Here is a 26720-nt window from a genome sequence, read left to right as displayed (position 1 = left end):
AGGTGGTGGAGGGTAGCGGTGGTGTTGCGTGTGTGTCTCGTGCTCTCCGGCCGGCATCGTCCTGCCCTGAGCGCTTTTCGGAGCCAGCCGGCAGCGGGGCAGCGCCATGGGGGCCGGAGGCGGGCTGGGGCTGGCGGCTGTTCTGGCGGCCGCGGTGCTGTGCAGTCCTGGGGCGCTCGCCGGGCGCGTCCTCAGCGGTGAGTGCGCGGTGCGGGGCCGGTGCGGGAGCGCAGCGCTCCGGGAGCGGCGCGGGGCGGACCCGGGACCGACCCCGCTCTCCGAAGCAGCCGCGCTTTGGCGGCCGGCGCTGGGAGCGCCTCCCGGGCGCCCCTGCCCCGCTGCGGGGCGAGCACCGGGCACCTCGCCGGGCCGGCGGCGGCTCCAGCCGTGGGGCTGCGGGCTCCTGCGGCAGCCTGAACTCCTGTCCTGCCCCGTCTTGTTAGAGCTCGTTCATTGCCGGCGCGCTCCGGCTCCGTTCGAATTGTTTAAAAAGGTCGAGCGTCTTCCCGAGGAACGTCTGGGTGCACTGGGTTTTGTTGGCAGCTGTACGGGGCTATTTCTTCTTTGTCTGCGATATTGTTAGGAGGAGAGGGCAAACTTTTAAGAGCGTGTGGCATAAATAGTTTTGTTGTGTGTGGGTGCATCCACAACTCTCTAAACCGAAAGGAAGACAGTACTTCAGAAATCTGTATCTAACATTAGAGCTTAGGTTTAACTTAAGAGCTGTAGACTCGCACTGCGTGTTTGCAGTATGCAGGTGTGTATGCTCAGAAGCTGCTAAATTTAATGAAAAGGTCCCTTTTAAGCTTACTTTGGTTCAGACCCTCCAAACGAAAGGTGGCAGGCTCTCAGAGGTGTGTTGCATGTGCCTATACATCCATGCATTTTCCTGAAAACAAAGGTTTACGCACTCGACTCTGCTTGTTAACAAGTTATGTGTGTGTATGTGTGGGCAAGAACGTGTTTCTTTACAAACTGTTTCCAGAACAATGCACATTACTTGTATACTATTGTTTCAGAGGCTGTAACAGTAACATGTCAACGAAACTTTTTTGTTGGTTTTTTGTTGTTGTTGTTGCAACCATTTGATTGCTGAATTCAGATAACTTTCTTGGTTGATGAGGGAGGGCAGTCACTGGGACCATTTTGATCATGCTTAATTTGAAGCATGTTCTAATGCTACAGCTAAGATGGGCTGTTGGGCTTTTGGTGAAACAGTATCTTCAGGAAACAATAGCTAAGTAGCAGTACTTCCAGCACTTTGAAAAAGCTTGCTTGCCTCAACAGTAACCTAAGATATTTCATCTACCTCTGTCATACTGTGAATTACGCTAGCTATATGATGCATCAAAGCTCTAAGTATTACAATTTATATGACCGCTATGTAACACTGTTGTTTTTAAGGAGTAGAGAGGATTAATCATCTACGAGATAGGTTTGGCATTAGCAGTCTCAGTGCAGGAGTCCATGTGTGCCTGAGGAAACCCAGTCCCTTAATCTTCCAGCTGCAGCTTCTGTGTTTGAGATGCAGCAAACTGAGGTCCAGCTTTTAAAGCCGTGTGTGATATGTGTATACTGCCTTGTCAAACTCTTCCTAGATGCACATAAGGCTTTGGGGGCTTTGAAAGGACACAGACTCCCCATATTTCCTTGAAGCATTTCAAGGCATATAATGAGCCTCATGTCATTGTATTATGCTGTTAATACTTGGCTGGGAGAATACAGGAGAGGGTTTGAAGCCACTTACAGAAAGAACCATTTATATACCATTAGTTAATTTGTTGAAGTTGTATTCATTAAATAAAGATTTCCTAGACAATAACAAGGGAAGATATTAATTGTTTATTTATGCTTATTCCTGGTATTTGTATGTACTGGAAGAACATTTTTTCCCCCTTTCTTGCTCTCGAGGACCACACTGCTGTTCTGGCACATGCACGTGGGTAGGTGTAGTACTAATAGTAGTTGACATTATTTCAAGCAAGAAATAGTACCATTGAATAATTGGGCAGTGTGTGCTGTCACCTGATTCCCATCTAGCTTACCTCTCTCTTGTATAAGAACCAGCAGTTTGGACTTAAGCAACCTTATGTTTGAAATCCTAAATCTATATCTTAAACAGATCTATTCCTGAAAAAAAAAAAATAGGTTTTTTTTCTTCAGTCACGATTAATAATCTGGCATAGTAGGAAATTTCACTGCTCTCATTCCAAATAAATATATAGTTCTTATCACTCACATAAGCTGTTTATGAAACTGCTTGAGTGCTGGCTGGACCTTGTGGAAAGACTTCCATTGACTGCAGTAAGTTTGCAGTAGACCTAGCAATAATTGGAAATTTGCTACCATTTTGACCACAAAAGTGTCAAGAGGACAGAGAAGGAAGGGCCTGCCTTTTTGAAATGCCATTTTCTTAATTAAAGGGTTTCTGTTACTTTTTCCAAGTATGTTAATTTTCCTAGGATATAATTAAAACTATTGTTGGCATCAATTTTCATTTAAGTGTTATTTTTTTTGTCATCTTTAATTTGGGAAGTTTTGAACGGCGATGTAAAATGCTTTGTAATTTTTTGTATAGCTAAACAGATGTTTTGTGAGCAGTGCTCACAGCCTCCATATCAGACTATCTAGCATTGCCAGAGAATTGATTCTTATAGGAAAAAAACCAAAGCAGGCTCAGGAGAAAGTGCTGAGTCTGCCTTGCTGTCCCATGACATCATAAAGAACATGAAGTGATGATAATGCAGTTTGCAAAGATGCAATTACTTTAAGTATCTATTGGGCAGGAGACATGCAAGCTAATCTTATTACTAATCATTTAACAGCCTATGTATTAATCATAGATATTATAGCTTAATGACTGCTGTTTGTCTAGTTGTATTTCTATGGCTTTTTAAGTTTTGCTCTTTGCTACTGCTGTGCATCAATAGCAGATTAAATAGTGATGTAGTATTTTGAAGCAGTATGTATCTATTTTGGTGCAGAAGTACTTGGATATATAAAACACTAAATGAGGAAAAACACTTGGTGGGTCAGGAAACTACCAGAGTTTCCCCTGAGGTATAGACTTCATTGCTTCAGTTGCCTTTAAGGAAGTGGATATGTTCATTCACATGGCTTATGATCAGATTTGAGTTCTACAGAAAGTACTGCAAAGTAAGAGAATTAAAGCAGTGTCTTCATGGGCACCGGATAGGGTTTGTTATCTCTAGTCAATCTCAAAAGGTGCATAATTTAATTTAATTGGCTTGGCCTGCTTATTACACCTGAATTTTGTCTGTCAAACTGTGTTTTCTCTAATTGAAGCCTTCTACTGTAAAGTTGTGGGGCTTTTTTTTTTTCCACCTGAACTGTAAATTTCAAGATACGTTTGTAGTTCAGAATTTGAAAAGGCATAACCTGAAAAAAGCACTGCCCATCTCACTACAGGATATGTGTGCAACAGGTGTGCGTTGAACACATTTTGTTGGAAATATCCAGCATTTAGTTCCATACTAGACCAGCTTTTCTTGGATAGGCATGCCCAGATAGTACAAGATCCTTTTGCTCAGTTGTAGCTTTCAGTAATCACTAAAGCCGAGACTTGGAGAACTGCAGGAGAAGCTGGGCATTTAATTCCCATGGACTCCTTTATTTGTTCCTCTCCTTATCCAGCTGTACTGAGCACTGTCTTCTTGGGGGAAAATCAATGATCTAGGCTCCTAAAGTGAAATGAGGTGATGACTTTTGGATATAATACATGTTTCTACTAAACACACCTTGCCCCTTACCAAAAAATTCCACAATACCCTGTGGAATGAGAACCCAGTTTTGATGAGACCTGTGGTGGTGAAGGAGTCCTTCTGTAGCAGGGTAGAAATACCCAAGTACTTAAATCAGTTTCAGGAGTCAGATTTCTGTATTAGAGGAGATCCCCCTTTGTCAACCCTGTAAAGCTTACCTTTCCTGTGGGGGAGAGCTGTACGGGTTGGCCAGGCTGCAGCTCTGTTCAGGGAGAAGGAAACAGACATGGAAAATCCTAGGGCTGTGTCTCAGGCCAGCATGCTGCTTTCCCAGGAATACAACTTTTCGCTCACAGCATTTTGTTCAAAAATGGAGAAGGGCATTGCAAATATCAAACTCATGATTGTCAAGTCCCAGTATTCCACTTGACTAAAGAGCCCAAGAGGAAACACCTACCATGGATAGAGCTATGGTAAAAACCATGTGGAATGGTATGGACAGTCTGCTTGCTTTCACATGGCTTTTCTTGTTCCCAGAGAGAGAAAGCTCATCTCTTCCCTGCTTAAGCTCATGTTCTGTACCTTGATTTTAACTCTGTGTAGCTCAGGTCTGATCCTGTGTACATCAAACTTCTCAGTTATACGATGTTTGCAGGGGGACATGCTTTGGTTCATAAAGGGTTCTATACAGCATTATTTTTCTGAAACTAATTCCCATAATGGCTTTCTCTTTGCAAATCTCTGGTGGATCAGAAAAGATTGTAGATGCTAATGTAAAATAGGTAAAATGAAACAATCCTTTGACAGTAATTGCTACACTCTAATCCCATACTCTTACCTGTCACTCACTATTTGGAAGTTGAGTCTCTTGCTGAAGCAGTCCCTACTCCCACCACTGACGAACAGTGGGACCTTCAATTCCAAGCAGTCTTAAGAAATAATGAGTCTTAATGAAACAGTTAGCATGGGTCTAACTAAATCTGAATGTAGCTGTGTTATACAGCTAATGATTCTAGGCTCACTTTGTAAGAAGTGAAGGAAAAAGTTGGTATTTATAGAGTGGGATTAATTGCATTTAAATTTAGGTTTTGAAAACGCTTCAGATCTGCACTAACAATGCTTAACATTCAGTTGTCTACACAGCAAGGTCAGTGAGCCAGTTTAGATATGGACAGGTTTATTGGGAAGAACTGAAGTTTGGTGAGACGAATCCCACACTGTATCTCAAGCACTGCATACATGTACTGTGAATTAACCAGTCATGCTCTACCTCTAAATTTTCTCTTAGTGTAAATTATCCTTCATAATATTCCAACATATTTATCCTCCCCTCAAGCTTCCACTCTATTTTTGCCTTAAGAGAAATGTTGACAATTTTAAGATTCCTTGTGGATTGGCTTTTCACACTTTCTTAGGAAAAGTTGAATGAGAAAGGATTTGCCTGTTGGTTTCTCTTTTAATTGTGGAACTGCTGCAAAAAGAAGGCACTCCTGTACTGAAATGCATAAAGGGTGTTACACCCTAGGAAGCTCTTAAAGTCCTTAAACCAAGGAAGTTAATATAATTTGTGTCCCTATATTACCTAAATCTATTGAAAGTACAGACACTTTGGTAACAAATCCATGGAAATACACCTACTTGGAAAAAAGACATTCAAATTTCACTGAAAAATACTGAGATTGGATGATGCTTGCTATGAAAAATAATTGATAAAGAGTATGTTTTCTCCCTTCTCCTTTTTTCCTTCATTTAATTGACATAAGGTGGATCTGTTGATTTGGGAGACTCAGATTGAATATCAGGAAAAGGTTCCTCACCCAGAGCATGGTTGGGCACTGGAACAGGCTCTCCAGGGAGGTGGTCAGAGCACCAAGGCTGTCAGAGCTAAAGAAGCGTTTGGCCAACAGTCTCAGGCACATGGTGATGTTCTTGAGGATGGTCCTGTTCAGGGCCAGGAGTTGGACTTGATGACCCTTGGGGGTCTCTTCCAACTGAGTGATACTCTGTGATTCTGTGGCTGGGGATTTATGAACTATTTCCTTCTAGAGGCAAAAAAAAAGAAAGGAACCATCAGCAGAAACTGTCAGAAGTGCCTAAATTTATGCCTAGGAGAAAATCTGTTGAGGGAACCTACTGATGGGTATAAAACTGGGTATTTGTGAAAATGTCTGCTGCTTTGGGGTAGAAGAATAAAAGTATTCCCCACTCCCCTAGGCTGGCACACATACTTAAGACATTCAGACTACAATTTTTGTCTATTATATCTATTCCACAGCAAGTTAACAACAACTTCTTAGTGCCATAGTATGTCTGTCTTTAAAGCCACTGTGAATTCTGTTCTGGGCTTCATGGCTACACAGAAAACTATTCATGAATGGACTTAATTTGAACCACAGAATTGTTTGGGTTTTTTTGTTTGTTTGTTTGTGGGTTTTGTTTGTTTGGGGGTTTAAAAGTTCTGGGTAAAATAATCCACATCCTAGAGCAGACTTGTAGATGTGTAGGTCTGTCCAGTGCATTGTATTTCCCCTTATTTTGAGTAGGTTCAAGCAGATGCCATTGATGCTTGGATGTTATCATTCGCCTGTTTGTGTCCAAGTTTTTCCTTAAAAAAGGGAAGGCAACTGGAACTTTAGGATGTTGTTATAGCAGCTATGTTGGCACTTTTTTTGTGAATCCCCAGGACAGTGCAGCTGTGAGCTGGCCCCTTAGAGAAGTAAGTGGCTGACTGCCATGGCCAGCCCTGTGATATACACCTGTAAAGTTCACATGATCAGAAGAAAGGAAAATAGTTATTACAGGAAAAGCTAAATGGATCTCATGCTTTAAATTTATGAGTGTTAGATAGCTGAAACCAGAGCTAGTGCCAAAATGAAGGTATGTTTCACTTAGAAGAAAGAAAACTGTCAGGGCTTTAATGACTTGACCTGGGGGGAAAAAAGTAGTACTTCTTGGGAAATACTTTATAGATTTTTTTTTTTGGTCACTGAATTATGACCTGAATCAGTGACTAAAACTTTTTCATAAATAATATTAATTTTATATTTTCCAGTTGAAGACACTTAGCCCGTATTGATTTACATAATTGTAATTTTATGTTTGCCTGAAATGGTAATTATGGAGGGTGAAGTGTTGAATAGCTTCTAATGAGATTTAGATATCAAGCTGCTTCTTTACAGCTCTGTTATCAATGGCCTGAGCTCCCTCCTTTGTGTGCCAGGGTTGAGAAGCTAAGAAATACACGTGTGTGTTGTTTTCTTCGGGAAATGAGTGAATAAGCCTAACACTGCCATGTGAAGATGGCATCTTTCATGCAGACTGGTATTCCAGTTCCCAGGACATCAAGAACAAGCCTGACACACCACATCAGGGATTTTGAAAATCCAGACAAACTTAATCTGCTCTGGAAAAGACAAATTCTCCCAGCAATTTTTTCAACACAATGAAGAACATTTTGCAGAACAAGGAATCCTCTTGCATCTTCCCAAGACCTAGAACAGTGCAGGTTCTGAGCACACAGAGGCTTTGACAAACCTTCCCAAAAATAACCTGCTTAGATCAATACTTGTCATAAGTGGCCATATGTGCATTCTCAACTACCTATTTTAGTGACCAGCCATCTTGCTGCATTGTGCAGGAGAGCTCTCAGATCCAATTTTAATTGCATTTGTATTCACCTGGATGGCAAAATCCAGGTGTTAGGGATAAGTAATATTTAATATGTAAATCAGCACTGCCAGGTGTTCCTTTGCACTGTCTGCTTTTTGACTGCTTGATTTTTAAAAATGTAGCTTTTTATGGGTCTATTGAGGACAGTTGTCATTCAAAAATAAATCCACTCCCTGTCCCCAAAAGTGCTTAGAAACACAGTAGCTGAACTAGTAAAGTCTAACATAGAGGTGAAAACCCACTTTCAGCAATAAATTAACTGAAAATCACTTTCCATGGCAAAAGAGAAGATAAAGAAGACAGGAACTGGACAGAAACAAATGAATCTTGTGTAGCTTCATATTCTGCATAACTGTACTAAATCTCTCTATGAATGGTGTAATACAGTAACTTTGTTTCACTTAAACTTCATCATCCCTGGTTTTTTTCTCTTTGCAAAAGCTGCATTAATCCTAGAGACAGCTGTTTTCCTGGTGTCTGAGGACCCCTTGCATCATCTTTGCTAATTCACAAGGTATGGGATGGTTAAAAGCTAAAGTTACATTACCTGGCCTGTGCTTGTGAGTGAATAGAAAAAAATTCCTATTTATCATTTTAGGGTTGCTATCTATGTGTGCATCTATAAGTTTTACTTGCCCAAGAATTTAGCAAGAAAGATACTCCATTGCAAGAAATATTTTGAGAATGGCTGATAGATGATTTTTGCACGAGAGGTTGGGGGCAGCCTCCATTAAGGCACCTTAGACACTGTCTGCGTGCTTGTGACTCTGATACGACGCACACAAACTGCCTGCTGTGAACACCTACCTGAAGCACAGCTACTGGATAGGCAAATGTGGCCCTCAGGCTTTTTTATATAAGCCATTAAAAGCGACTTGGAACCTTTGAAAGCTTTTAACCCGGGGAAATCACTTATGAAAAATGGTATGATGACAATTTAGGCATAATCCCCAATCTAGAGCAAATCAGTAAGAAATGTCTCTTCTCTTGGAAGGCTTGGTTATTAGGAGGATTGGAAGAAAAAGTACCTGCTAAGAGAGAGCTATGAAGATATCGGTACAGATACAGGCTGGCATGTGACCTGTACAGCAGTTTTTATATGAATGTCAAATTTGTAAGCACATGGAATTCCCTAAGCTGCTCAGGACTGTGAGCTGAGAAACATCAGTGGTTTGAACACTGACTCAGCTAGAGAATGTGTCTTCAGTGTTACAAACTTTGGGAGAGAAGATGGCAACTTGCTTTTATCATAATTGAAGACAGAATGTAATTATGAAATGTTATCACAGGTTGTTTTTTAAAGTAATATGAATCATTAAAAAATTATATTTGATGGATGGACGCAAATATGATGCAGTAGAATATCAAGAGCCGTAATGTAATACAGCAAAACATGACCAGCAGCTGAACCCAGTCAAAATCTGACTGGATGATACAAAGATCATCTGACAAGATGCATCAGCTTTGAACTAAAATGTGATTAGGAAAATTTAATACCACTTAGTCTTACTGGCACATTCTGAAGTGCATCACTGGGACTTGGTGTGAAGTGTCCTGTGACGTGGGGACAGGTGAAAACAAACTGTGCCCGGTGTCCTGAATGCTGGTTAGCCATCCCTGAGGTCACTGCTCATGCAAGTTCAAGACCAAGACCAGTCTTCATAACACAGGCAGCGAATATTTTGGTTAATTACTGTAGCTTTCTGTTTTGCTGTTTCATTATCACTTTTACTTATGTCCTTGTGTTTTATTTGTCACTTTCTTTTCAGAGGTCTCCATCAGGCTCACATGCTCTTGTTAATGTTAAATATTTCACATTGCTTTTTACCAAGTGTTTTTCTGTGTTTTCTGCTGAATCCATTATCTTGGGAAGAAAAAAAAAGTCAAAATGCAAAAACAGAATGGACTTTAGTATATCAGTCTTTGTGCATTCATTTTTGTCTCTCTTCATTTACACTGTGCACATGCAGTGTCTGACCTAATCTAGGTGGATGCTAATGGTGTCAAACCCTGGATTGCAGGTTAGATTGTAAGGTTCAAGAGGAAGCGGAATGGGATTTATCAGCAGGAAGCTTATCTTCTACCTGACATCTTCAAAGACTCCAGCTAAGAGGGGTGTGTCACTCAAAATGACCTTCGTGCCCCTCATGGCCCTGTGAGGGTTTAGTTTAGTGCTAAGCCTGATGCTCTTAGGGAGAGAGGAGTCCTTGGCCTGGGTATTTTATCAGCAATTTTGCTTCTAAATGACACTTTGTTGTAACTTCTGTCATGACAGAAATCAAGGAACCTATTATTTGTTTAATGAAGCATGATTATTAAAACATAATGGAGATATAACTGATTGAAATAACAGCTGGAAATTTGCTTGTTTCTTTTTTTCTTGAATGAGATTATTTTCCCCCTGTATGATTATCTGCAGAAATATTTTAATGAGTAGTTTAGTCTAAAAATATCTTTGTTCTGAGGCCCATATCTAAACATTCTACTATGGAGCTGCTGTGCGACACCCAAAGATGGAAACGGTAGCTAGCACTTTCTAGAGCAAGTACTGTTCACTTGCTTTTGTCAGCTAATGGGATGATGAGACAAAAAGATTATTCACGTTGCAGAGTATCTTAGCGTGATTCATTCCAATAGGCTTTCTTACGAATCTAGTTTCTAGTCAATTGTGACAGAAAAATTGGAACTCAATTTATACACTGAAATAGCAAAATGTTGCTTTAGAACTAACTGTGGAGTCTACTGAAAGATGTTAGAATAAGGTAAAATAGTACATAGTTAATATTTCCCTACTTATCTTGTCTCCTGTACAATGTGGTCCATTCTGTCATTTTTCAGTGGTAAATTATTTCTGCTTTGTAGTTCAGAAATTAGTAGTGAGAGAAAAAATGAAGCTTTAAAACCTGACATCTCAGCGTGTTCCAAGAAGAGCACTAAAATGTCAACTGATTTGCCAGCTATTAAGGCACAACTGCAGATTTCCATTAACACATTTATCTGCTGTAGTGGAGCTGGTTCAAAGTCCGCTTCAAAAGAAGAAAGAAAAGTTTCAGAGTAGGTCACAGCCGAAACACAGGGATTAAATTAACTAGAACAAGAGAAATTCACAGCTTCTTCCAGACAGCTTACTGCTCTGGCTCACATACTTCATTCACGCTGTTTGGGTCTATGGGTCTTAAAGCCAATTATTTCTTGGTTTCTTGCGGTTTTCTCTGTTGGTTTCTGGAGGTATATTCTTGCAGAAATGATCAGCCTCTAAGGAGAAAATTATTTCTTTTGCCACAGGTGGAGAGAGCAACAAATGTGAGAGCAGTAATTTAGGAGCTGGATTTCATGCAAATTTTCATTTGTTCAATTCTTTCACTTTATAAAACTTGCTTTTAGAGTTACTTAACCCTGCCCAAACATTGGCAGTAACAATGGTATCATTAAAAATTATTCAGGTCAGTTTAAGGGAAGAAAGAAAATGTCTTCCACAAAGCTTCAAGATTTTAGCTTGCAAACCCTTTCAGATAAAGCCTTGGGTACAGACTGTGCCTTCGCATCTGTATTCTGGTTGCTCCAAGAGGGCTCTCTGATTTGAGTGCACAATGGTGGCAAGCTGGGCACATCTTAGGGGCTGCAGTAGCTCTTTCCCACTGTGCATCACAAATGCTTGTCATCCTCCTTGCTGCTCCGTACAGTCCCACCTGGTTTCCTTGGTGTGGGTGATGGAGCTGAGCATTGATACAACCTCTGTACTGGTCCAGAATACAGCACAGCTTATGGATACAAGCCTCGGAGCAGATCAGAAACAGCACTTGCCATGACTCGATGGTCTTCAAGGTCTAAAGCCTAAAAGATTCTATGATTTTACTTGAGTCTCCATGCAGCAGCTGACTGGCAGATGAGCATTCTGAGCAGGCTCAGTCAGGTAGCCAGCAAGGATCCATTGCTCCTGCTAGAAGGTTTGATTCAGATTTTGGGAGAGTCACAGAAAAGCAGAGAGTGAGAGGAGCACTTCAGCCACCTGAGAAGCATGCAGGGATGGGGAGTGGATTGTGTGTTATAAAGGCAAAGTCAGCTGTTTTCCTGTGAGAGGGAGGAACAGCATGGGAATTATGATCCATAGCGGTTAGCCTGCTCACCTTGGTTGAATATTCCCTCATGACTGAAATTGTGACCAGGATACTTTGATACCTGAATTTGCTCATAGCTTACTATTTGATGTCAAGGAAGAGTATGTGCGCAGAATGAAAGAATCATGGAAGAGTTTATTTCAAAGATTGTCTGGGAAAATAAAAAGAACAAGACAAAGGACAAAGCACTCTTCCTAAATTTGCATAGGCATCTTGAATTAATGCTTTGAATCCAATCTTCAGCTACAGGGAAGGGTGTGGTCACTTTTCCTTGGAAGTGATTAGAGTCCTGCATAATTCATAATTCAAAGCTGCTAGGCTTTGGACGTTTGTGCTGTTATATACACATGTGTACTCTGGCAATAAGCCACTGTCACTTACCCAGCAGTGAGGGTCAAAATGTTGATCAGTTCCTCCTTCCCTGTGCACTTGGTCTTGTCAGTGACACAGAGCTCCTGGGGAAAATCGATTATGTTAAAAAAATTAGAATTTCAGCATTGTAGATTAAGGGAATGTACTGGGATTTCACGTGCAGCTTTCATTCTTGCACTTCCTCTTTGCAGCGTTTAGACTTATCACTTTGTTACTTTGATAAGAGTAGTTCTTTTGTTCAAAGAAGTCCTAGGAAGAAGCCCATTATTTCATATGCATCTCTGTCAAAGGGTCCGTCCCTTGGTTCTTCAGCACCATTGTCCAGCTAGGACTATGGCTCTTGCTACATTTACTGGGAGCAAGGCTCTTAACCTATATGAATAGAGGGAAATACCAGAAGAGAAATTGGGGCATACATTGTGTTGTCAGGACAATATCAGAGAAAGTCCAAATTGGCGCACTCTGCCTGATCTTGGAGCCTGGCTTTTTCCTTGAATATCTGTGACACAAGCTTGTCCTTTTTTTAGACTATCCTTGTTCCTCTGTTATTTTGGTAGATTAATTACTGATAAAAAACTGAATTTTCAGAAGTCTATCTGCCAAGTAAGAATGAGATTACAAAGATGCTTCTCTTCCTGATGGTCCTTCTCCAGATGAACTGTAATAGGGTATTATAAAGTGAAGGTTTCAGAGTTTTTGTTTGGGTTTTGTTTGTTTGGGGTTTTTTTGGAAAAATTACAAGAATTGTAGGAAACACTAGAAAGCTAAGCATAGTATATCCCTACTGCCCCTATAATTTAGCATTCTACAACATAAATGATCCCAAAAAATAAGAATTACTTTCAGATTTAACTAAAAGTCAAGAGCTGATCCTGTTTTTCCATTCCTATATTAATGCATTTTTGATAAAGTCTGTTTATTCTCTGCAAATACTTGAAACTATGCTCTGTGCAAATATAGAGATGTCTTCATCTCAGCCCTTGTGCTGTCTGCTATTGGAAATATCCTACTTATTAAAGACAAAAATAAAGCAACACTAATGCAAATAGACTGCACTTTATTGTAGCTTTTAAGCTTTTTTGTTTACTTCGATGTTTACTCTTTGTTTATAGAAAAACATTGGGAAAACTTAAATATAGCTGAAGTTATGGGAGGATGTTGCTGTTTCCCAGTGACAAATTACAATTTTTTTTGTAAGATGAAACAGGATAAATCTTGTTCAAAGTTTATTTATGTGAGTCATATATCTGGGTTTGCTTAAAAGTGAGACTAAATACAAGATTTTCAAATACAAATCTGATATGGTACAATAAACTACTGTATTTTGTGTTGGTGTGGTTTTACCTCCGTTGCTGTGAGCAGTTTTGGGTGCCCCAATATAAGAAGGGTATAAAGCTCTTAAAGAGTGTCCAAAGGAGAGCTATGAAGATGGTGAAAGGCCTTGAGGGGAAGCCATATGAGGAGAGGCTGAGGGCACTTGGTCTATTCTGCCTGGAGGAGACTGAGGGGAGACCTCATTGTGGTCTTCAGCATCCTCACAAGGGGAAGTGGAGAGGCAGACACTGATCACTGTGATGACGAGTGACAGGGCTCAAGGGAATGGCCTGAAGTTGTGTCAGGGGAGGTTTAGGCTGGATATCAGGAAAAGTGTTTTCATCCAGAGGGAGGTTGGGCCCTGGAAGAGGCTCCCCAGGGAAGTGGTCACAGCACCAACCTGACAGAGCTCAAGAAGTGTTTGGACAAAGCTCTCATATACATGGTGTGACTCTTGGGTTGTTCTGCACAGGGCCAGGAGTTGGACTCCATGACCTTCAATGAGCCCGTCTGGCTCAGCATGTTGTGTGATTGTCAAATTTTCCAGTAAAATGATGACTTTTGTTGATTTCTATACAATCTTGATAATGCCTGGTAGTTTTTGTTACTTTGGTATCCTTCAGTCATTCTTACTTAACAAAATGAATTTTCCTATTTTTTTCCTCCAATGATAAATTTCGATACTGGAAAAACTTGATTTTGGTTTTTTTTAAAGAGACTATTTGATTTAGAAGCCTTCTAGTGTCCCTAAATAAACATACTGGAGTTCAGTTGCAGCTGACAAGTGGGTGTGTTAATCCCTCATCTTGAATAAACTCTAGAGAGTCTTAGTAGTTGAAAATCATAATTATTTTTCCTTTTTAGGAAAAAGATATCTTTCTCAGACAAAGAACTGGAAGAAGCAGGCTCTCTCCTTCCATAGGTTGCACTTAGGCACATTGTAGTGAAGAGTGGCTATGAGTTCCTCTCCTACACGCCCTCTCAAGATTAACTGAGAGGATCAAAAAATTTCCAGCTGCTTCTTGCCACTAAAAATGGGAATTTGAAATTTTTTTTAAATTGAATAACTCTAGTTACAAAATAAAAATGAAATTGTTCCATTAATATGAAATAGTTAAGAAAATACCCTCCAAACAGATCCTGGCTTTAACAGAGAGGCCTGATGGTACAGTCATTAGAGAATATTCTTCTAGAACCTATTGGGAATATTCAGTGTTTTGGAGAGTTTCACAGGCCATGGGAAGATGGCACAGATTCCTATGAACTGTGTTCTATTTGCAAGTTAAATTAGGGCAAAGGATCTCAGTGGTGCCAGTGTTATCACCATGAATGCTCTCAGACAAAAATCTCCAGTCCTCCATCAGCATGTGCATGATGTTCTGTGTTCTTTTCTTGCAGGTTTGATATTCATTACTGTACTCTGAACAGTCCCATGATTTTATTTTCCAGGCCAGAAGGTGTGCTATGGTGCCTTCAAGCGTTCGTGTTACAAATTAGCCTATTTCCAGGACTTGTCTAGACGTGTGGGCTTCCAGGAGGCCCGCCAGGCTTGTGAAATCGATGGTGGGGCTTTACTGAGCTTGGAAAGTGAAGCTGAGCAGCAGCTAATTGAAAACATGCTGCAAAACCTCACCAAATCGGGCTCTGGGATTTCTGATGGTGATTTCTGGATTGGGCTGTGGAGAAGTGGCGACGGACTGGCCACGTCGAGTGCTTGCCCCGACCTCTATCAGTGGGCTGATGGAAGTAGTTCACCATTCAGGTAAGTGTGTGAAACTGCTTATTGAGAAGGTTTCATGGAAAGAAATGGAGCCTGAAATGCCAAGTCTTGCTTGAAGGCATGAAGTTTGTAGCATCTCCCCCTTGACTTCTCCAGATAAAGGATAGCTGGCAATCGGGATTTTGAATTTGAAGCTGTGACAGGATGGCATTTTGTGGCTTCAGCCTACAAATTTCTTTGCTCCCACCCACAGAATTTGCCCCTGCATGACATCTGGAGGTTGTTCTGCCACACACAGAGTCTTTAGGGTGTGGTCTGAAAGCAGGCAGGTAAATTCTGCAAGGCTCTGGCCACCTCAGTAAATTCTGCAAGGCTCTGGCCACCTCAAAACAGGGAGTCAGCCACCAAATAAATTATTGTGAGATGCTTAGTGTAAATTCTGTTTCTACCCTTTTTGAAAAGCCTTTAGTTTCTTGATGAATCCAAAAGCCAGAGTAGCAGCAACTCACAGTACTCAGGAGAAGGGGACAGATAAGAGTCTAATAGGGAAGAAAGCAGAGCAGTAGGGTGTTATTTCTGCTGAGGTGCTTTGATCAGAATTTGTTTAAGATTCAGAGATGTGGAGCTTGGGCCTTTAACTCCTTTCACAGAAGGGTTGTGGGAAATGCAGGATGTGTTTGAAGAGGATGGGACTGTTGGAGTTGATATTTCTTCATTGATGCAAACTCTTTTCTTTGGCAAACTCTTCTTTGGCATCCTGATGAACCTTATCCTCAAAAACTAGAAATTGGTACACAGATGAGCCTTCCTGTGGAAGTGAAGCCTGTGTGGTGATGTATCATCAGCCAACTGCAAACCCTGGTCTGGGAGGGCCATACCTTTATCAATGGAATGATGATAGGTGCAACATGAAGCACAATTTTATCTGCAAATACGCCCCAGGTAGGTGAAACTACAGTTATATTTCACAGGTGGGACATTGTCTTAGGAAAACAATTGCCTCTTGGTTTGTGAGGGAATCTCCAAGTGTCTTTTGGCCTGTGGTTCTGGTTCCTTTGGTGTGTGCCTGGGCTGCCATTAACAGGGGATGTAATATGTCAGTAACAACAATAAAAAATAAATTGTAGTACATTTAAATAAACCATTTTATATCTAATAAGAATATTTTCAAAGTTAGCTTCACTATAATGCATTCCCAAGTTTGTTTTGATTTAATTAATTCCCTAGCTATTTTTTCTTCATAAAATGTTTTAAGTGGACATTTTCTACTTTCCAGGTAGGATGACCAAGACATCTCTTGGTCTTCCTGTAAAAAATTTTGCACTGTACTTGTAGTTGCAGCCAGTTATACCAAATTATGTGTGGTGGTTATTTCAAAAAGTCATGGCTTGAAGAATGAAGTCCAGAACAGCAGGAAAAAAATCTGCATTCATGCATGTAGACTTAGAGATATGAAAAGCAGATGCCTGCTAGTTGAGATGGTGACAGAAAAAACAGATCTTAGGCAATTTGGCTGTACTTCCAGACATGACATAAGTTCTGTATATGTCAATAGAGGAAAAGTGAACTATAAACTAGATCATGGTGCAAAACCAGAAAGGACGTGGAAAGTAAACGTTCCAGTTTGAGCCTGCAGCATTTTCTATTCTTGGTGGTACTTACAGTAAATGAAAACGTGTTTTCAGCAGGATCATGCAAATGTTTTCAAATAATTTTTGGTGTCTCTTTTCAAAGACTAAGCTGAAAGTCAGAATACATATGAAATTATGGATTAATTTAATTTATTAATTAATAAAAACTCAGGAAGTGGGCCCATGGGAATATTATGATGTTTGACAAGACCAAATGCTAGTGCTGCACCTGGGTCAGGGCAGCCCCTGTTACCAGTCCAGGCTGGGGATGAACAGATCCAGAGCAGCCCTGGGAGAAGGACTTGGGGGTGCTGGTGGGTGAGAGGCTGGACATGCCCCGGCCGTGTGCTCTGGGAGCCCAGAACCCCCCGTGTGCTGGGCTGCACCCAAAGCCCCGTGGGCAGCAGGGCAGGGAGGGGATTCTGCCCCTCTGCCCCGCTCTGCTGAGACCCCACCTGCAGTGCTGCATCCAGCTCTGGGGTCCCAGCACAGGAAGCACAGGGACCTGCTGGAGCCAGCCCAGAGGAGGCACCAAGGTGATCAGAGGGATGGAGCAGCTCTGCCATGAGGAAAGGCTGAGAGAACTGGGATTGTTCAGTCTGGAAAAGAGAAGGCTCTGGGGTGACCTAATTGTGGCCTTCCAGCACCTGAAAGGAGCCTACAGGAAAGATGGAGAGAGACTATTTACAAGGGCCTGGAGTGACAGGACAAGGGGGAATGGCTTCAAATGGACAGAGAGTAGGCTTAGGTTAGATATTAGGAAAGAATTCTTTCCTGTAAGGGTGGTGAGGCTCTGGCACAGGTTTCCCAGAGAAGCTGTGGCTGCCCCATCCCTGGAAATGTTCAAAGCCAGGTAGGATGGGGCTCTGAGCAACCTGGTCTGGTGGAAGGTGTCCCTGCCCATGGCAGGGGGTTGGAAAGAAGATACTATTTAAGGTCCCTTCCAACCTAAACCATTCTATGATTCTATGAAGTCCTACTCTTAGCAGCTATTTGACCTATATAATTCTGCAGTTTCCTCTCTGCTTTCTCTATGCTGACGATCAAACAATAATCACACTCTTTGCAGAGATCTGGCTATCTGTAGAGATCCAGGATATTTCATTCCTTTGGTTTTGGTGGATGCATAACTTTTTCACTTTCTGGTCTCTTAATGAGGATATTAATGACAATTAATACTACAAGCAAGTATTAAATATTTGGAAGATATTTTACTGCCACCCTCTAAATCTGTTCCTGCTTTTAAAATTGTTAGTGGATATCACTACTTTATGATGATCAATAATCATCATAGGCCCTTTAAGGAAATATATGCATATGCAATTTTATCACTTTTAGAACTCTTTGAATTATTTTGAAATAATGCAACAAAATAAAAATATTTTATTTTATTAAAAAACCAACATTTTGATGTCAGAAATTGTATGCTTTAGTAAAAAAGTTTGGTTTCAGGTATGTTTCATAACTTTAAAAGCAAACAAATTTAAATTAGATAATTTTTCTGTAATAGTGAGCTACTTACCATTCTTGTTGAGATGTGATAAGGAATTGTTTTTTCTATTGCTTTTACCAAAAGCAATAATGAAAATGAAATTAAATGAAAAAATGCTGGGTATTTTAGATTGGCAGAAAATGAAGTGAAAACAGTAACAATGAAAATACATTTATATTTCTTTCGGTAGGTAAAAATGGGTTATTAGCTTATAATGAGGCATATAAGGCAAACAATGTATAGGTAGATTATTGTTAGTATTGACATTGTTATGCAGTATATGTAAATACAGTACTACTGAATTGTAGCTATTTACTCTCAAACTGTTGGAATTGTGCTCTTTAGCAAAACAGGCTATTCTCCAGAAATGTATTTTTCTGTCACATGGAGGAAAGGAGTAGATGCATAAATGTATTTAAATAGATATATGACATTTCTTTCACTGCCTGAAGAAAGTACCAAAATGTTTGTAAGAAAATTACATTTGTTATCTCAAACCAAGGGAGACCTAAAAATGACCTTTCCCCCCCCTGAAATCACTGTACTGGCTTCAATGTCAGCTCTTAGCAATACAAAATACATTCATTTCACCACAAGTATTAAAGTGCCACATGCATACTGAATTTCAGTTTGTTATCTGAATATGTTGTTTTCACAACTCTCCTGTCTGTATTCAATATATGGAGTGTGATACCAGCCGCAGGCCGAAACAGGTTGTAGGTGACTGTGATGAAGTTGCATCTAATTGTATCAGCAGCAACTCCAGGGCAGTGCTCATTAGGCAGCCTTGCTCAAGCAGCAACTACATTTCTGGTAGACACTTTTATTTTTCCAAGCCCTCTTTATAGTGCCTCCCTTGACAGAATTTGCTGTTGCAATGTTCAGTCTGGCTTTGGATCATATTGATCATTCAGCATTCTTAAATTTAATTATAGGTTGGTAATTGCAACCACATTTAGTTCCTGTCCAGCTCGTGTAGGTTTGATTATGCCATCAAATTAAAAACTCATCTCCTCTTCTGCTGTCAAGAGACAGCAACTCAGTTCTTTGGGGTGTCTTGGCATCTTTCTTTATATATGGCCAAATGTAGCTATTTTTTACCAGAGTAGGTGAAATAATTGCCTTTTTCTACTAGGCTTTATCACTGTTTTGATTTCTTCCAGCAGTTTGGATTTATCAAGACACTAAGAACTGTAGTCTCATAGCACTATTAAGTTAGTATAACCTTAAGATAGAGAGAAATTCTTACATTGTTTTAGAATTGTCTGCACAAATGAAGCTCTGAATATGTTAGGAGCTTTATTCAGCACAAGAAGTTAGGGTGTTCAGTGGTTAAGCCATTAACCATTAGCCATTAAATCAGAGGCCACCAAGAATTGGAGCTAGAGTAAACTATTGCCCTCTTCTAAGGAGCAAAAAGTATAAACTAGAGGTGATTTGACACTAGTGTTTGCAAATAGTCTTTGGGAAGATGATGAAATGATGAAGAATTAAGCAATTATTGTTTGGGGGAATGTATCTGTGTCTGTGATACTGCATGAAAAATAATGGAAACATCTGGTTTTTTGCACACATTTTTCATTCTTCAACAATCAATTTCAAATATTGATTTAACAGATAATGTCTTAGAAAAAGAATTGGGAGACAGAGCGGAGCCAGAGTACGGTAAGAAATTTTGACACGTTAAATTCAGTTGCATTGGTGAAGACATAATTATAAGGATAGCTTACAAGAACCTCCAAAATTACTCAAGTTTAACAGGGACAATTAAGTACTGGAACACAGGAAAAATGAATCCTTCAGACAGCAAAAGCTGCAAGTATATGGCTGTTGTTCAGAATGGCACTGCTTGTAATTCTTGTTCTGGATATAATTCCAATTTTGTAATAAAATCCTGTTTACATGTATATTTAATAAATCATTAAAATGTTCATTTTTGCAATATAAATTAAAATGTAATGAATATTAATTTATTTAACAACATAATGGCCCTTTTTTTTTTTACTATTTTCCTAAATTGTCTGATCTCCTTTTCAGATATTTTTCCAACAGTGCCAGCAGGAAATCCTTATGACACAAGCAAACCAGAAGATCAGTATCATATTATTGCTACTGAAACAGGTAATGTGGTCATATGAATTTAGTGTTCTGCTAAAAATATTAATAGTGGAATTAAATTAATATTTCAGTTTCCATTTTTGTCAATAGGAAGAAACAGTCTGTTTCCCTGGGAAGTGCCCTGAAAATACATATATTTGAATAACATTTCAAGTTACATAACATTCTTAGTTACTGTGGAAACAAATTATATCATTGTCTCACCAAACTGTGTCCCTAGCTCCCCCAAGTATCCTGTGCTTTAAGGAAAACCACATGCTAAGAGGAGTTCAGTGCCTTGCTGAGATTCCCAGCAGAGATGACACTTGATATTTGGGAAGTGGGTACCTACTGCCCAGGTTCTGCAATGCCCCTGGCTGCTTCATTCATCAATTTGTCTTGTGGATGGAGTCCGAAGGCTGTAGCATGGCTTTAGTTCAAGGAACTGAACATGTCTAAGGAGCAACTCTGGATTTTACAGGATTGCGCCATGGGACTAGGGAAAGTGAGTGCTCTGTTCCCCTACTGGTTGTCTGGATTTGAGCCAGCTTCCTAACTGGTGTTTCCATTATTTGTAACCCCAGAGGAATTGATATATTGATGAACAGTGGTTTGAAATCAATAATGCCATTTAATATAAACTATGCAAAGACTCTCTCTCTAAAACTCGGACACAACCTGAATATTCACATTTATTCTTACTAGTGAAAAATATTTTCAAAATAGGGCAATGGGTAAGAAATTCTCCACAATTTGTACATTAAATGTGTGCTAGTATGAAACACAGGCATACAGTTCCTGCGAAACAGTACCCTTCTGGAAGCTGCAGGCCCCATCCTCTATTGTAGACAGATAATAGAGTCTCAGCTTATACCATTTCCCACTCCTTTTGTCCAGGGACCTGCAGAGGAGCACCTTTAGCTCTCCTCATTAATCAAGGAGAGGTTAGATGTGTCCTTTAAGGGAAAAGGGAAGATGAGAGCCAGGCTCATTCCTCCTGTGGCCCCGCATGGGCAGGGAATCCAACATACAAAGACAACTGAGTTTACAGTTAAAATGGACTGTAAAAATAGTCTGTGAACTGAACTGTGTTAAAATACTTGAATTTTGAATTATGAAATTGTAAAATATCAGAAGACCTTTTTGCACACAACTCAAGTGCTGTTTTATTCTTGATACTGCTGAGTTCTCTTTGGAGCTCTTCCTATAGAAGGAATTTATGTGGTTTTTTGTGTAAGTTAATGTATTTCTATTATTTTACTCCAGATTTTTACTCACATGGTTAAAAGCATTTCAACATGGGAGACATTAATGAAAACTTTTGTCTTGTAGGTATAATTCCGAATCTAATTTATGTTGTAATACCCACTATACCACTACTGCTGTTGATACTGGTGGCTTTTGGGACTTGCTGTTTCCAGATGCTTCATAAAAGGTAAAATACACTCATCCATAGTGGCTTTATAATGCAGAATTCATATTTCCATTGGCATGCTATTCCTACTGAAAGACTGCTTACATCTATCCCCAAATATGCAAATAAGCATCTTTTCATCTATTAAAATCCAAGTAGTTTACAGCTGTTACAGCTGAACATTCACCTTCAGGCTTTTCCACAATATGCTGAAATAATTCCAGGTCTCAACGTATGTTGCTGTTGGGACTCCACCTGTTTCTAAAGAAAGTCTCTTTGCAGACCACTTGATAGGCAGGGCTGTTGCCAGCACTTTTACTTCACCTCTTTCATTGTGATTACCACCTTTAAAGTATCTGGGCTGTGGCAAATAATAGCAGGGTCCCTCACAGATACAGGGTGAACTCAAGGACTACTCACTTTCTAACCTAAAGTACAGTTTGTTCCAAGGATAAATCTAAGGGCCAGCAGCTGCTTAATGCTGCTGCTTAATGCTGTTCCACTGCACGTACCATACAAACAACAGCTGGACCACTAAGCAGAGAAACAGAAAAGCAAAAACATTCCTTGAGCCACACACCATTGACACATCCTTTGTACATCGTGTAGGTGCTAAAGAGGATGCATAAAGTAAATAGGTGTGTGTCCATATCTGTGATATCAAGCAGATGTATTGTTATGCAAAGAGAAAACACTTCAGCCTTTTGAAATACAATCTACTTTGCTTCATGCTTTAAAATTCTTTGGACTTTTCATTTTTCTCAAAATATGATATAGATATGTCAAGATATGACAGCATAAAAGTTTGTTTTTTTTTTCTGAACTAGTCTTTCTGAAACTTTCAAATATCATTTTCATCCTTTAATTCAGGAAGTGGTTTCAAGTTAATGTAATTCAGAAGAGTTTAAACTGGAATATGATTTGTAGATAAATGCTATTTTGGTAAAATATCAAGAGTAATAAACAGATTCATAAGCTGTTGTCCCTCCTGAAGAGCAGGAATACTTAAAAGGAATACGATATCTCTGTTTTAAGAAATTAGAAAACAAAATTCCTCCTTGTTTTTAGCCTTTATTTTTTTTCTTATGGTTTTTACTTAATATTTCCTGCCAATAGCTGTCGTACCTTATTTCAGGTGAGAAAACACTTCACATATGAAGACTCTTTCTCTCTGTATGAGTGAGTGTACAGTGATATTTGCAGTACTCCTTGGTACCATGTCTCATGGAAACAAGTAGCCATAAAAAGAGATATGATGACGTCTGCATAATAAGCTAGATTGCGTTTTTATTTTATGCATTTTCTATAAAGAAAAGGAAAATGTGCATTTTCCAACCTGTCTTATGACAGGCAAATACAGGCCTGTGAAAGGCTATGTACAAACCTCAGCAGTGGGGCTGCAGAAGGTTGGAAGCTCAAAGCAAAAAAAGAGTAATAAAATAATAATATGTATAATAATAGCAATCATATAGTGATTGAATTCTGGAACCTTTATTATGATGGCCATGGATTTCTTGGTAAGTATGGTACATGTTTGTACCTTTTCTGGCAGGTCTTTCTCATCTGAGAAAAGCTTCAGCCCTTGAATACCCCTGGGAAAACAATGAGAGATTCACGGCCCACTGAAATAAATAGAAACAGTAGTGTTGACTTCAGTGGGCTTTGATCAGGCCTTTGATGCTATAGCAGTTCATCCAGAAGTAATTCATCTGAACTTCCTAGACTTCAAAATTGCATAACACAGATACTGGAAATTCACCTTGGAAGATTGCCCTTTTTTCTGTTAGCTGATTAGTTTGATAGATGAAATGATACAAAAATTAAAGACAAAATGGTTTTGATGCAAAACAGGGTTCTCTTTTTTATTGTTTGTTTGGTTTGGGTTTTTTTTGTTCCCAGAATGTCCATTTTGAGTTGCAACAAAACCTTTAATTAAAGAACTTAAACCATTTCTAAAAATCATTTAGCTAAAAAAACTATCACCAAAAATGAAGTATTTTGTTTATCTGTTGAAACAAAACTTTGTTTTTTAAAAAATATTTTCCTATCTATTTTCAATCTCCTCTTATGACTGCCTTGCAAATCATTTTATTTCATCACAAATATGCAGTTCTTGGAAAAAAAGCAAGTCAAAAAAGAGACAATCACTTGAACTGATCATCTGGATAATGTAGAGCTTTAGGAAAGGGATTCTGTCCTGGTGGGGAAGGAGGGATCCCCAACTTTCCACATGACCCTGACTTCTCATTCTTTTTTAGGCTTCCACAGCATGGTGACCTTTCCTCTGAAAGCCACAACCCATGGCCAACCAGGACATGCCTAGCTTGAAAGGTCATGACTAATTTTGCCTGGCATTGGGCTCTTGAAGGGTAGTAATAAGGCAAAGCAACACCTCGTCCCTGTAGCTAGCCGAAATGATCAGCTCATTCATGCTTAGATGCTCTCCCTTTCATTTCTTCCAGGGAAGCAAGGAGAAACTGCTTCAAAGACCCATCTCCATTATCATCTGAATGCCTTGCAGAAAGTTTAAATTCCAACCTGGTATATTTCTCAGTTTCTATGATTGCATTTGATGGTCAAAACACCAATATGCTCAAGCTATTTATTGCATCTTACCTTTGTCACTAAAATCTGTTTCCTGAACCAGCTGTGAAAATCAGCGTAGGTTTGCTGAAGATAAGCTCATTTGATACAGCTCAAGTTCTGATCCAAGGTATTTAGAAATTGTTCCTGCTGTGTGGCAAGGACTCTCCATTCAAAGCCTTTCATCATTAATTTATGAAATATGCCTGCTTTTTCTGGATTAATCCAGAAGGAAGTAGTGACTTCGTTTCTTTAAGAAGGAAGCGCTGGAACTACTTTATTCATTGCAATTGCTTTGTTTATAGCATTGTGGCCTGATCTAAAGTCCACTGAAGCCAAAGGGAGTCTTTTCAATTACTCCAATGGGCTCAGGTGCATAATGCATTACTTTGTAGGACTTCAGAGGTAAGTCTGGAGGGATTGAAAACTACTGTAGCATTCAGCACCCTCGAAGTACATTTTAAATCAACTCAGACTTGCTTGCATTTACACACCAGGAAAGGAGTAAAACTGAATGTATAGGACTGTTGGGAGTCTTAGGTTTCCACCTTACAAAGTTATGTAGGGCTACTTCTCCTCCTCTGGTTTTTACTTAATTGGAAAAAAAAAACATCAGTGTGAAATATTCCACCCAGAGACTGAAGCATTTTCATTGAAATGCAGCTGCAATGGCTCCTGAAGTGACTCCTGTTTCAGTAGACTGCAGTGCACTGTCATCTGCCAGTCTAAGTGAGGGAAGATAGTGTGTTGTGGCAGTTGTAGCCATGTGGAAAGACTGCCATAAACTTTTAGGGTGCCTCAGGGCTCCCTGAAAAAACTGGAGTGAACACTTTGGCAGTATTGCAGAGCAAGTATTTTTGGAACCCGTTTTATCTTTTTTTTTTATTGAAAAAACACCAAACACAAAACCTACTATTGACAGTTTTGACTGAAAACTAGCCCTAAGGAAGCTTTCTACCAGTCATTCATTGCTAGGAGTCTGATTCATGTGCCATCGCTTCATTAGATGTCAGGTCAAGCCCTGAAGGGAAGAGGCTTGCTGGCGCATGGGGGGGTGCGCAGTGACCTCGTTGGTGTACGCAGGGTGGGCAGGGCTGTGGTACCCCCTGGGGTGGGTGGGCTGCACCTTGGGCGTGGATTTAGTGGGGTGTGTGTGCTCTGGTTCCCCCCAGACAAGGGAAGTACTCAACTCCCACCAGCCCTGGTCAAACTGAGTCCACGCCCTTCTCTGAAAAGACCACTCTGTACAAGAGGTGTGGTTGGATGGGAACTGGAAAACAATAAAATAAAATCCATACAGGCCAATTCCGTACAGTTCCTGGGAGTAGCACTGCTAAGCTGGGTGGTCTGGTATCTTTGGTAACAGTGCCACTGTGGCTGGGGAACCCACACTGTGAAAGCACCAGTGGCCTTTGAGCTCTGGGGATGAAACGCTCAGGTCTGATCACAAAGCTGAATCAGGACTGGAAAGGCACACATGCACTGAAAATAGTTTATATTTTTATTTTTCAGTAAAGGAAGAACAAAAACCAGTCCAAACCAGTCCACACTATGGATTTCAAAGACGCCTAGAAAGGACAGTAGCATGGAGGTATAATGGTTTACTGACTGAAAACAAAGCAAAAATAACCTTTTGTGAGGCTGTATTATAATGTCGTCAAAGAACATTAGCTTGGAATGGCTTGAAAAATGCAAAGGATCTACAAGAATGAACTGTAAGCTCCCCCTTGAGGCAAATGTTCAGATCATTTTTATATAATGTTTGTTTATTAATTCAGTAACAAAATATGCCTTGCTAAATAAAGGGTATGTGTTTATTTTGCTAAGAGATGTAAGTTAGCTAGTTGTGAGCAACGAAATGAACAGAGCATTTGAAGTTTTTATGGGGAAATATCCACAATGTATGTAGTTTTAAGACTGTAGTTAAACAAACCTCCTCTGTTTCTTTCAGTCTCTCATGAATTGTATCTTAGTCAATGTACAGTAAATGAAACTGACAATTTTACAGTGTAACAATTATTTATCTTTGCATAAAAGTTTGATACAAAACATTTGTTTAGTATTTATTTGCACACTTAACACAGTTTTTGAACCTCGGGAACAAATATTATTTTATTAAATATTAACATGGCTGCTGACAGAAACAGCCGCTATGTTGTGACATCAACTTGATGTGGAAAAATTCAAGGCTTCTTCAAAGTCCTTTGCTGTCATAGACTGAATTAATTTTGCTGGGGAATGACTATAGCTTTTTTGTCATATTGGCCTAAGGTCAACATAAATAACTTGGAAAGTGATACCTCATTAACAGTGTATCCTTTAAAGGCAGCTATTAGTTGTTACTTAAGTAAAATACTTTTTGATGGGAAAAAAAACCCCAGAGTGGGCAAGAGTTTAAGATTAAAATTACTGTTTCAGTAAGTCTATGTGCAAAGACATTAAAGGTTATTTAAATATAGCTGATAGTTTGTTAGGAATAATGTAGTATTGGAACAAAGAGAAGACAAAGGCTTTTTTCTTGGAAGTGGCACTAATAGATTGATTCCAATATTACTCAGACTATTACCTAGAAAAGCATTAATTATATT

The 26720-nt window shown here is 39.7% G+C and overlaps 1 protein-coding gene across 5 annotated transcripts; it reads left to right on the top strand.

Moving 5' to 3' along the window:
- CHODL (chondrolectin) lies at window positions 1-26181 on the top strand. 5 transcript variants are annotated; one of them, XM_042038093.1, is made up of 8 exons: window positions 1-197; window positions 14645-14957; window positions 15700-15857; window positions 19656-19703; window positions 20076-20159; window positions 21468-21570; window positions 24012-24090; window positions 25645-26181. In XM_042038093.1, exons 1-8 carry the CDS (start codon window positions 107-109, stop codon window positions 25645-25647), a joined length of 879 nt encoding a protein of 292 aa, XP_041894027.1. In that variant the 5' UTR covers window positions 1-106; the 3' UTR covers window positions 25648-26181. The 5 variants fall into 5 exon arrangements, with proteins under 5 accessions (XP_041894027.1, XP_041894028.1, XP_041894030.1 ...); XM_042038094.1 differs by lacking the exon at window positions 24012-24090 and adding an exon at window positions 23808-23880 and having other exon boundaries at window positions 25645-25731; XM_042038096.1 differs by lacking the exon at window positions 19656-19703.
- Window positions 26182-26720: the final 539 nt, after the last annotated feature.

Source organism: Corvus kubaryi, unplaced genomic scaffold, assembly GCF_017639235.1.
Source record: "Corvus kubaryi isolate FWS band 111438036 unplaced genomic scaffold, C.kubaryi_AGA036_p1.0 37391, whole genome shotgun sequence".
Lineage (NCBI taxonomy): Eukaryota > Metazoa > Chordata > Aves > Passeriformes > Corvidae > Corvus > Corvus kubaryi.
The sequence above is the reverse complement of the archived record's forward strand: the minus strand, read 5'-3'. Positions and strand labels throughout refer to the sequence as shown.

What these genes read in the sequence shown, in the direction of transcription:
- CHODL (XM_042038091.1), top strand. Translation starts at nt 107, where the DNA reads ATGGGGGCCGGAGGCGGGCTGGGGCTGGCGGCTGTTCTGGCGGCCGCG. An exon ending in GGAAGTAGTTCACCATTCAG is followed by an intron (nt 14,958 to 15,699) that starts GTAAGTGTGTGA and finishes CTCAAAAACTAG; the next exon opens with AAATTGGTACACAGATGAGC. An exon ending in TATTATTGCTACTGAAACAG is followed by an intron (nt 20,160 to 21,467) that starts GTAATGTGGTCA and finishes TTTGTCTTGTAG; the next exon opens with GTATAATTCCGAATCTAATT.